This window comes from Cariama cristata, unplaced genomic scaffold (assembly GCF_000690535.1).
Source record: "Cariama cristata isolate BGI_N322 unplaced genomic scaffold, ASM69053v1 scaffold4024, whole genome shotgun sequence".
NCBI classification, from domain to species: domain Eukaryota; kingdom Metazoa; phylum Chordata; class Aves; order Cariamiformes; family Cariamidae; genus Cariama; species Cariama cristata.
The window spans coordinates 1-12536 of NW_009612200.1; the positions used below are offsets into that span (position 1 = coordinate 1).

The 12536-nt window shown below is 37.4% G+C and overlaps 1 protein-coding gene across 1 annotated transcript in view; it reads left to right on the plus strand.

The window, feature by feature from the left end:
• Nucleotides 1-3050: 3050 nt before the first annotated feature.
• LOC104160396 (probable phospholipid-transporting ATPase IH) overlaps nucleotides 3051-12536 on the plus strand; it is a gene marked incomplete at its 3' end in the record, with an annotated part of 51513 nt that continues 42027 nt past the window's right edge. Inside the window, exon 1 of the mRNA XM_009698509.1 lies at nucleotides 3051-3110. Within this exon, the coding sequence (XP_009696811.1) occupies nucleotides 3051-3110 (60 nt within the window). The remainder of the gene's footprint in view (nucleotides 3111-12536) is intronic.

The window sequence follows — 12536 nt, forward strand, 5'->3', positions numbered from 1 at the left end:
TTATCATGCCGAACGTCCTTCAGAACCTTCAAACCTTAGGTAGAAATAGTCACTGAGCAGAAGGATTTGCATGGCAGTGTAGTACTTAGTTTAGCAAAGTCTGACAACCTGCTGAATTTATAAGGTTATCTGTGTTTTTGTAAAAATCTGTGGCCAAGTAACCTTTCCCCCAGACACAATCTCCTTTCCTGTTTTCTGCGGGACTTCCTTTCTGTTCATGCTTGAAGGCTGGATATTGAACGTCCTCTGACCTTGGAAACTGATCCACTTGAATTCTCTAGAGCCTGAGCTAGAGAGCCTTTAGATCCTGCTCGGCGGTATGCTTGCTCAGCGTGTATAGTTCTCTTCTGGTTTATTTTGATTTTTGATTTTTCTTTAGTTGGCTGTTTGGTTTTATATGGGGTGTAAGGAAACATATGTAACAGGCTGAGCTGACCAAGTTATTTTTGTTTTAAATGCCAGACTGATGTAGTTATTATAGGCACTTTAACAGAAACTGGATATGCAGTGTTGGTTCTTGGCTATGTCTGGTAATGGGAGGAATGCAGGAAAGTACATTTAACCGAATGTAAGTGATGATGAAATCCGGTGAGATTTTTCCTAGGGCAAAAAAGGTGTCATGTGTTTGCACCAGTCACAGTAACTACTAAAGCTCGGAAGTAGTATTTGTGTTTAAATGATCTGTAGAAAACATCTTTAAAAACTTACCTCGGGTATTGGTGTAATTCGAAGTAAACTGAAGTACCTTTTAATGTGGTTTTTTCCTGTTTCAGCTCTCTGAAGGGAAGAAACAGCAACAGAGTTTGTGTGTGGAAGTGCCTTAATCTGGTCACACTTGGCCTACAAGACACGGTGCTGACCTGTAATCTTGGTGTATTGGGATTAAATGTCCACCCAGGGATGTTTAAAGAGAAAGCTTGAGCATTTCTAGAGTGCTTGAGCAGGGAAAGGAAAGTGTCCAGAGAGGGTGTGACTTTCAAAATGTCCCAAAATGGACATCTGCTAGCCAATCTTTCAGTTTTGGGGCTTGGACAAGTAGTGACGATCTCTTTAAACCAGCCCCCCCAAGAGATTGATCTTATTTGCATCACTGGAAGTAATTGTTGTAGTCAGAGCTAACTTGCAAAAGCTGTGATCTGTTCTTATTTCAATACAGGACAATGGGAAAAAATAATGAAATTAATATATTTTATGTGTATTGATTCCTAGAACTTGCTGTGACTTGAAAGAAAAAGTGTTTAATATAGGCCTTCTCATTTATTTCTTAATTTTAAGGAAACACCAAGGTGATTTCTTTTCTTAGCCTAACCTTATTCTGTAACCTAGAGAATTTTTGAACTAAGGTGATGGGACAATCCAATAAATTTCATCGTTTGTCTGAATTTTAATGTGGGCTCCCTGCAGCGGAACTTCTCAAATCAATATCTTTTAGTGCTACTTATTTTTGAAGGAAATGGCACCAACCAATAATGACAAGCTAACAATAAAAGAGGAATAGCCTTTTTGGAGAGATTTCAAAAGAATAAGAGTATTCTTAGATCTTTTGGTGTGTGATCATTTCAGAGACACTGGAACTACTTAACTAATGTTGAAGAGACCAGAACAGAAAGCTGACTAAATGGTGGCTCTATATGAAATGGGAAAGGTGAGATTTTTGCAAGATGATCAAAGATGCTATCCACAGTTAGATGTATAGTACTTCAAAATACAGTATCAGAAGACCTTCAGACTTTAATTTAGGGAGTTCATTAGCTGGTGGCAATTTCAGTACCAGTGCAAAAGACAAAGGTAATTCAAGAACAGTGTAAATGAGGTTTAAAAGGCCACGAATACAGATTAAATTTGGTGGTGTAAAAACCCAAACCAAATTATCCAATCGTCGGTTGACTGAACTATGATTCTCCTTAAAGGAACTTTCCAAGAGTAGTAGTTACTGATTTTTTTTTTCCAGGTTTACTGTGTAAAATAGTGATGAAATCAGTGCAACATCTAGTATTGGCATTGCCTTCTTCAGGTGCTGAGAGGGGACTGCATTGTTTTCTGTTACCCATTACAGCATTGACAGTTTAACTGATTCCGTGGTGTGAACTGATCCACAGTACTGAGAAAGCTTAGGACTGAAAACACCAATAGAAGTTTGAGAGATTAATAGGGTAGCAATATGAGGCTAGATTAGCTAGTTTTGCTAGTCTGTATAGCTCTATGCTAACTCAGTTCTAACAGAATACATCATTTAGAGCAAATGTGGTCCCACAGATGGAAGTCTTGTCCGGTAGAAATATTCATTTCAGCAAACTTAAGGCTGCCTTGGAAAAGATTGATGATTACTTTCCGTGAGCTGCTTTGTGACTTCAAACACTGTATGACTTTTGCTCAACATTACAATTATTTTTTAAAAAAAAATACTAAAAATATCTTGTTTCTGCTAAGATGTGTCTGATTTTTTTCACATGTACATTTGTATACAAGGTGGGAGGGGAAAAATTTATTTTCTACAGCAAGGGAAAATATCTGTGCCTTCAGAAGCCCAGAATAGCAAAGGTGAAGACCCTTTGCACTGTCTTTGAACAGCAAGAGGTTGTTGCAACAATCATTCCATAAAACTGCATTCTCAGTGCAAATCAGTATTTTTTGCAAAGGTTGTCTACTTGATTTTTGAACTTCACTAGATGGGATCTTCTCAGGTAGATGACTTCCCTATCTCCATGCCTGTAAATACAGTTTGAAATTCATTAACCTCTCCAGTGCTGTATTTTGGTAGAAGTTCTCTATTTGAGTTCACAGCATCTTACGGAGATCTGGCTAAGAAGCTTTCTTAGCTGATACTAATCTTCATCTTACAAGGTGTGGAGTAAGCAGCTTCCTTTGTGTGTTGCTCAACCTTTTGGTGATAATGGCAGTGGCTACTATGTGGCCGTTAGCCACAGAAAGCCGTTAATTAAGTTTTGTAATGAAGATGCAGTTTTCCTGTGTCCAGTTTTCCCCTGAGAGAAAGAGGCTTTATAAAATGAGTGTGCGTGTACGCTGGCATCTGTCACGCGTGTGAGGCGATGGTGACTGTTTCTTGGATGGCGGTGTTAGTTGTGTGTGCCCGGGGCTACCCAACGAGGGTGAGATCACCCGTAGCAGGGTCGAGGCCAGGGTTTCAGCAGACTCTGGAAAGTCACTGTACAGACTGTGTACTCCACAAGACATCTGAGACAAAGCTATGTATTTGTCATAAGTGTATTCCTCCTGATTGAATATTTGGCAAATCAAATGCTGTATTAATCTCTACAATATTTAGAAATGCCTAGACTTTCACAGTGGAGGTGTCAATAAGGAGGTTGATGTTAAGGTGAGGGATTAAAAGGGGAAAAATGCTCAGTTTCATCTTGAAACCAAAATATTTATTAACAGATGGAACTTGTTTTTGTTTTGGTTTACCCATAAGGTTTCCAGCTAGCATCACATTTGAGGAAAATCCTTTCCCATCTGTCGAGTTTCATATCTGTGCAGATGTATAAACAAAGCACAAAAGGACTTAAATAATATTTCACTTAGCTCAAATAAGTATGTAATATTAAAATGGAAACGTTAGGAGTAAGCAGATTTCTATACCACTAAGAATGAAACTAGGGTGCTTTTTCTTCCTTGTTCTGGTATGTACATTGTAAGAAATCTGGCTTTTTATTGTACTCTCTCCAACATTTAAACAAAGATAGCATCTGAGAATTAGAAGACTTACCTTACACTAATTAAATGGAGAGAAACATAGGAACTAATACTTATGCCATGGAACCACAGACTGCTGAGGGAGTGTCCATTCCATATAATGGGTAGCCTGAAGCAGTCATGACACTAGCAAAATTCATATGCTACCTTTAAATCCAAATCTGAGTACTTTTTAGACATGTTCTGTGTTAATGTATTATGATATGAGATTTACCTTGGGAGTTAAAATCATAATATTTGTTCTTTTTTTTAAGATGATAACCTGTTTATATCCTTACTCTTCATCTATTCAAAATGTTTTCAACAGTGAAATAGTTTCTGGCTTCGCTATAAAGTAATTTTGTCCTTGAAAGTACTTCAGTCTGCTAAGCCAATAAACTTTAGTTTGTCGTGCGAGCTGTTAAAGTTTATATTTTCTCTTTTCTGTACTCTTGATTTTTTTCGATGTGATGGAATAACTAATTTTTCTTTAAAAACCAAAACAAAAACATGTGCTCTGTCACAGAATCGGCAGTACTGATGTTGCTTTCGTTAACTTAAAAGTAAAACTAGTGATGGGAGAATCTTGCAGGAAGTTTTAATTTTAATGGCCACCTTACCATAAAGTACAAATCTGGACTTTCTGGACCATTTATCCAGTTTGCTGAAAATCAATTAGCAGTGAATTTGGGTTTTAAGTTTCCCAAAATAATTTGTTGATCATCCTTATTTAACCTCCTGCTTCCATCACCAACTTTCCCCTACTTCAAAGAGTAGTTTAGAATATAATTGTCACCTCGTATTAAATCTGCTAACATTGAAGTAGAGACCCCTAAAATGCTCAGCAGTGTATGATTTAAAATGATAACAAAGGGAGGGAAAATGACTTGCTTGAGCATTAGTGGGAAGGCATGGGTATCTGTGAGAAGACACAAGTTTTCCAGCGTGAGTTGCCTCGTGATACCTTGTCCCTTCCATCTCCTTTGCCCAGCCTGCTTCCCTTTGTGCGCACTCATGAAGAGAAAACTTTTTCTTCTAAAGTTTGTCCTGTTTCAGGTCCCTGAGCAAATGCAGAAGAGTGCTCTCTGAGGGTGATTCTGTGGGGGTTTTTCTGCCATGCATTCGAAGAGAAAATAGAGAATGTGGTTGTAATCTCTGTGTACTTCCAATAGATCTGAAGCAAGCAGCTTTATCACTTGGGCATAAATAACGCTGTTGTAGAGACGTGGCAATTTTTATTGTTTTTTGGTCTTAAGTGAAACAGTTATTTCACAAGTACTCAAAATTTAGATGTTTTCTAAAACAGCTAATTTAGTATCAAAATTTACAGATTAGCAGCAAAGTGACTTTTAAGAATAGTTACTACTATAGAAATCTGGGCAGCTTTCAGAGAAAATACTGAAGTTTTTATAGGGCCACTAGGTCGATGTAACTTTTATGTTTGGGACGTAGCAAGCCTTTCTTTTCACAGCATCTCCAAGTCTTTCAGCTGTGACGCTATGGAATAAGTGAAGGCATGCAGTTTATTTTGTGTTTGCTCCTTGTTAAGTCTAATGTTAGCATTGCTCCTTACAAGGACAAACCTTTGCTTTTATCAAGTGCCAAGGCTTCATTTTATAGTCTTTTTACAGAGTATATGGGAGGGAAGATAAACGTTCTAATACAGATGACTTAACATGTGTGATTTATTCATGTTTTTATAGTTTTTGCTTTGTTTTCACTCAAGAAGTTGAATAATGTATACAAGTGAAATCATGGGTGTTCTTTGACAGCTGGTATTTTAACTCTGTCAAAGATGCAGTGAGTCGAGAGAGGATGCTGTGCATGTGTATGGGGTGTGTATGCCTGCAAACAAAACCTGTCCTGGACTTGTCTCCTGAAAGTGTTTTTATAGCATATTAAGATTATTTAGAGGTATAGTCCACTGATAGGACTTTTTTGTACGACTTCAACACTTTTCATTTGGAAGGATTTATGTTAAGTGCAAATACATTTTGACATAGCTTCTATACTTCCCTATTACTCTCTTTGTAAATGTCAAAAACTACCCTGCAGATCAGCCTATTATCTGCTTAATAGGCTTCTGTCAGTGTCCTTGCAAAAGCATATGGAGGTCTTGTTTCCAGAAGTTTGCAGCTGAAGTCAGTTTTCTTCCTTCTATAATGTTGTATCCTCACTGAAAAAAACCCCAACAAAACACAAAAAACCCAATGTTCTTGACTCTTAGAATATTGTCCGTAACACATGTCCTTAAGAGTTATAAGCTTTCTTTTTTATTGAAGACAATAGCACATTTGGCTCACTTGTGCTAGAACTTGCCATGTAATTCGCGTAATTCCTTGTATGTGCCAGAACTCGTCAAACTGGCGTGCCCATGGCTTAACTGACCATTAGAAGGGAAGTCCACTGCCGTTTCCAGCTCCCAGTGCCCTGCTGACGGGAGGTGGTGGCTTGGTTCCAGCGGCCACCGGATAGCCTCTTGCATAAGCATGTAATCAACTTACATTAAGAAACGAAGTAAGTAAGTATCTCTTAAAATCAGAATACTTACTCCATTTGAATTCAACTTACAATGTATAATTGACCCCTTGGGAGCCATGCGTACTAGAAAAAAATTGCCGAGGTAACAGGGAGACTTACGATCTTTCTCTGAACTGGACTTACAGCAGCTATCCACTTCCAGGGGCATGGTTGTTGGGTGTGGTGACTGATACAGCTCCAGCAAGGCCTCAGATGCAGTCGTGTTCTAAAAAGCAAAATAAATCTGAAAATATTTTCTGCTTTCCTTGGTTTTAGTCATAGCTGCTTATCTATAAGACAAAATGGTGAGTTTCCTTTTTTGTTTGTACTATGCCTCCCAAGACAATTCAAGTGAGGATCTGTGCCTGATGTTCCCATCTGAATTTATTAAGCGTAGTTGTATATTATTTCCAAGGAATTATCCAATAGAATGCTTCCTAAAACTAAGAAAGAGTAATTGTTTCTAGAAGGCAAAAGTAAATGACTTTCCCCACCTGAAATTACCTCTCTTATTTATGGATTAAATCTTTTTATATTTAGGGGGGGATGTGGGGGGGGGGGGGGTAAGGAGAGTATTAGGAAGTAGACAGAAATAACTCCAGTAAGACGTTGTACTACTGACTGGGGCACTGCCAAGGATTAGTTATCTCATTTGTGGTAATACTCCTTGGGCTATCACCTCAAGCTTTATTTTTGGCACTGTAATTTTGGTATCTTGCCCCATCTTCTTTGCCTGCAGGACAGCTGATCCGGCCTGTAGGATACCAGTCCTGAAGTGTGCAGCATGCAGGCAAAACCGTTTGAAAACATGCAGATTTTACAAAACTGCTAATATGCTTTTCTGCAGGAGCCAAGGTGCCTCATTCATTGAGTTGTATGTGTGTGATATGGCTGAAGTAAGAGTTGTAGAGTTTTCTGTTATTTTATTGCATTTTTGGGGGAACAAAAAAAAGTCTAGAACAATGATTTCTGACTTGATTTGGGTTTTACTGTTGGCTTTCAATGTTTTTAAAGACATAAAGTAAAAATAATTACCTGATAAAATAAATGTCTTGAATGCTCAGGCTTGTGTTTACGAACACAGTTGTTACTCAAATTGGCCTGGTGGTCGGTAAACTCATGTGAGCTGGTTTTTAGACATGGCATAAAATGACCTCTCCTAAAATCGCTAAATTGTAGGCATTTACAGTTTATGCAGCCAATCAAACTTATGTGTGGAAGTTGCTTGGTCCAAACCTCTGCTCAGAATAAGGACAGCTCTACAGTTTGATTGAACGTCGAGGTCAGATCACATTGGTTAGTAAATGTGTAATAGTTTGAGAAGATCTATGAATAAGGAAGTGTGAATCAAAGTACAGAATTGTTTTGGTCATGTATTTTCCAAACAAGCAATATTTGAAATATGTTACAATAACATAAGAGTGTTGGTTATTCAGTTTAGACTTCATTTGTTTCCTGGACATGAGGACGTAAAGGAAAAATAGGATGACAAACTAGTTCAAAATTCCTCATTGTTTTTCCTAACGTAATTTTGCAACAACAGAGGATTTGCAGTTTTGTTTTTTTCTTCCTTGGACTGATTCCAGGAATTCCTAGTCAAACAGGAGGAGACAGATGGGGGGGCACACTGTTTTCTGGGAATAGATTGTTTTATTGAGCATAAAAGCTAGATCTTTAGAAAGAAAATCTGTCTATTTGGCTGCTTGCAAATAGATAATGCTAAGAAAGGAATCAGTCTATTAAAATATTTTCTTTGCTGTTGTAATAGATCAATTTCTTAACTATGTGTATACATTTTAAATACAACAACATTGCAAAAAAAAATTACATATTTTCCCCTTTTTATGATTACCTAGCTGTTTCAGTTTGTAGGTTCTTTAGCCTGTCATACACAGCAGATTAAAATAGATAATCCTGATGATTCTGATTTAAAGGGGGTTTTTTGATACTTGTTCAGTTGAAGTAACACCTCTCAGGTATCCTCTTATTTAAAGATAAATTTTTTTTTTATCCCTAAGATAATCTGTCGTAGAGGCTATCCACAAGCCTGATACTCTCAGCTTGGTTCTGGAAGGGCCTGTAGGGGCTATGATGTCCTCAAGTGCATATATGCATTTTCAAGTTCGCTAAATAAAGGTGTTTCCTGCCAGCATATACCTTGTACCGGGAGTTTACTTACGGTAGGGGTTCCCAATATGTGGAGTATGGGAGATGGTCAACCTTCTGTAAGCTACTCTTGGTTCATGTTGGTTTCCTTTGTGGTCTTCTGTTGAGAAGAAAATGTGTTTAGATTTTATTCCTATTTTTTCTTTGCTTATTGTTGACAAAGGGAAGGCATGGCAGATCAGCCTTTGAAGTCTGAGAAGCACTTCTTTAGGGAATAGTTCACAGACTCGTTAAAGATGTGAGCTAATGGTGTGGGGTATGTTTATCTAGGAGGAAAAGGGGAAATTTTTTAGATTGCTAGTCCCGAGAGAGTTTTATGGCAAAAAGAGCCTATCCCACCACAGGCCGTTTTTAGGGGATGATGTTTTGTGGTGACTTGCCTCCATCCCTCTCCGCATCAAAGAAATCACAGCAGTAAATCAAAGCCTGGAAGTAGGTGCTTTCTCTTGTGTTTTTATGTATGCTTTTGCTGCTGAATAGAAACCTGCAACATCAAAAGCTTGTTTAACCTTTTCCGTATCACTGAATGGCACATGTGTGGAGGTTGAGATTACACTTATCGTCTCATCCCAAACAAAGATACGTAACCTCCTTTGCCTTTACTGTCAAAATTATTCCAGCTCTAAATATGTTAATTTCAACGTGCAGTACACTTCTAGACTTCATAGAAAAATATTTCTTTTAAAAATATCTTTACTTTCCTGCATGAAGGACACAGAACAGTTTTGATACATTAGAGTGGAATGTGGACATTCCTTTTTCCACATATAAATAAAAGGAGGTACATGGAGCATCAAAAGCATTCAGAAGCATGTTCCCCATGCTCTGTAGTTACACTGATACCAGTCTCAGCGTTATTTAGGACCTTGCTTACTGAGCTATAGATAAATGCTGGAGTGTGTGATTTACATTTTAAAGTGGGAACTAACTACAGTTTTTACTAAAATAAAATCATTTGTATCTTCTCTACTTTTGATTGAGAGATGGTCATTGACACGGCACTGAGTATACTGGAACTTGACTTCAGATGTGTTGAGCACACCATGTTGACTTTACTGTGAGTTCCCTGGCTGTAATTAATGCTCTTACTAGTGGTATTTTACAAGTATGGAATGTCTACCCAGGATGGCCAGGCACTGTGGATCAACTTCTAGTACCTTACAGGTCACTGAATATATGTGGGAAAAAAGAGTATTTTATCTAAGTGTTCCTCACCTTTGTTATATCAGGAGAAGCTCCCTCTGAGTTAACAATATTTTTGGTTTAAACTTCATTCGGTCTTCACTGAACTATTTACCATGGCAAAACCCGAAAGTTTGTCCCTGATTTCCAGTGTCCGATCTTGTTCAGTGATTAGCTAGGTATTGGAGTTTCTCTGAATTTAGTTACCAACGAGTTTAGTTACAGAACTTCTTCTTCACAGTTTTGACTACTAACCATTGGCTATTTTCATTTTTTGAAGCTTGCTGTTTAATTACTTGTATGATATATGTTCTGGACATTTAGAGGATTTTTTTGAATAGCAACTGACAGTAGCTTCTAGCAGACTAGTCAGCTTAATTTCACTTATTTGGTATTGTGACTAATTTTTTTAAGATGTTACTTACATTTTTTTGAGAATATATATGACAAAGGAAATAGCTGTAATGTTAAATAACAATTTTATATGAATAGCAGACTTTTAAAATACGACTAATAGTAGCAAGTACTGTTAGAGTTTACTTTTTATAAATATTTGACTGGTTAGTGTAGAACTTTGTTCTTGAAACAGATCTTTTGAAGTTTGTAAAAGTAAGAAGTTGTGAAATATTTATTGTACTTCGTATTATTCAGTTGCAAATCCTTAAATCTGTTCTTTGAGAGTAAAAGTAAATATTAAAGACCTCAATACATCAAAGGATATTTAATCTTTGTGGAATTCACGTTCCTCAAGTGCAGTGAAAACAAAAAGGGTTCTAAAATCTTGTGGTTATGGGTATCATAAAGCTTTTTATGCGTCATGAGTAGGTTTACTCATGCTCCTGACATGAACACTCAAAGGTAATGAGTGTCCTTCATGCCATTTTATAGGTTCAAAACTCTTGTTTTTCATCAGTGTAGATTTTTTTTTTTTTTTTAATCTGAAGTCAGACTTATGATCCTGATGCCTGCTACTTCTGGAAAATTTAAAAGATCTTCAGTATTACGCATGGGGATTGAATGTGATACTTCATCAGCAACACCTGTATGATAGTAGGTAAAACTATAAAACACCTTTTGTGAGCTCTTACTTGCATATTTTACATTCCATACTTGTAAAAGACACATGGCCTTTCCCCTCAAATATTTCGACATATGATATTGCTTTGCAGCGTTGGAAGAAGTAGTAGGTTAATATTTTATGTTCCTTCAGTGTGTCAGAGCTGTACTGGAATGCTATTGTAAAATTATCTAAGAGTTTGAAGTTTGCTGAAAGGAAATTGTTCAGATAGCTCCAAATAAATGTTTCATAAACCTTATAACCATCTGTAGTTAGAGTCCTTTCTTCTATCAAGCGTGTGTGTCGGTGTTGGTGTTCACCAAACTGAATTTGCGTAACATGGGATTTGGTGCTGGCGGGCAGTAAAAAGTAAGGAGATGAAGGAAAATGCTAGGTAGCTTCTAATGATACATCATTAATCAGTTATTCTGAACAGCCAAGTTATGTTTGAACTATAAATAAAAGATTTCTTCAAGATGAAGTATTATGTATGCTGGGGTTATGGTATGGCTTTTAAAATAGCTTTGACAAACAATTACATGAAAAAGTAAGTGAGATATGTAATCTGCAAGTTACACTGCAGGGAATATGGCAAAATATAATTACTAATAGTAGAAAATTGCCTACTAATACTGTAATTTTGACTAATGCCAGGGCTTCCAGGCTGTTGGTAAATTTACCAGTCATGCAGGGGAAGCTTGTCATTTGTACCTTACCTGTTTACTTCTATGGGTGGTTACCTGGCCTTGGAGGGAATAAGTTGGGGACTGGAGTAAGTGAGCAAGATCTTCATTTGAAAATTTGGCAAAACATGACACCTGTTGATTTTGCTGAGGATTTACCTTTCTCCTCACAGGTGCAGAAGACTAACAGGTAGCAACTGTTAGTTGCACCGCTTTCTGCAGCACCCGTGTGATTGTTTTATCTCTCATTTTTCTTGAGGTATTTGCTTTTGATAAGGTTGCCATCTGACCTCAGGTATGTGTGGTAGTATAGCATTGTTCCCAGACATACACTGGGAAGCTTGTTTTTTTTAATTAGTCTTTGTGTAGCAAAAAAGAAACCGTGAAAGAAAACCCAAAACCAAACAAAGAACACCACAAAAAACCAACCAAACAAAAAAAACCCAACCAAAAAAAACCCCACCCCAACAAAACCCAAAACAACAACAAAAAAAAACCTGAAAGAGGATTTAAATAGTAAGTCACTGTTTGTTAAGAAACTGTACTGCAGTATCAGCTAAGTAGATAAATATGTACAGACATATAGAGGTATGAGTGAGTTTACAATAAGTGTTTTGGTGAATATCCAGTACGACTACGTAACATAAGGACTAAAGTCCTAGATTATTGTGAATGGAACAGTTCATGTAACATCGTTTGGATGTTCTTTGGCCGCTGACTCGGTGGCCTCCAAGACCAGCGTTTTAGCAATTGTTAGACTTGTTGGGATACACGAGGGTATCACAAAGTAGCCCTCCCTTCTCTCTACCAAAATCATAGTTTCCCTAGCTCTGCATCCACTTAGGAATGAAAATCCTTTTAAAGTCTCACAAGAACTGACCATCAGGACAGTGAGTAGTTACTACTTGCAGTGAACTTGTGTTACAGATTTAAACGTGATGACGAGGGTTAACAAGGAAGAAGGAAGATGTTTTCTTGGGGAGGGAACAGCGTTGTATTTCTCTAGTGCAAGTAGGAATAGAGACGTCCTCTGCTCAGCTGTGTGTTGGTAGACTGCAAAGTGCAAGAGTTAACTATTTATTTTTTTTCCCATAACTCACCTGAACAATTTAGAAACTGGCAAACACACAGATGAGACATTTTGACAGCCCTTGTGCTAAGTGTAAAGAAGCACATGAAAGCCCGTATCTTTTAATTGTCTCTGTTCTGGAATCCAGGCCAGAAATTTGACTCTT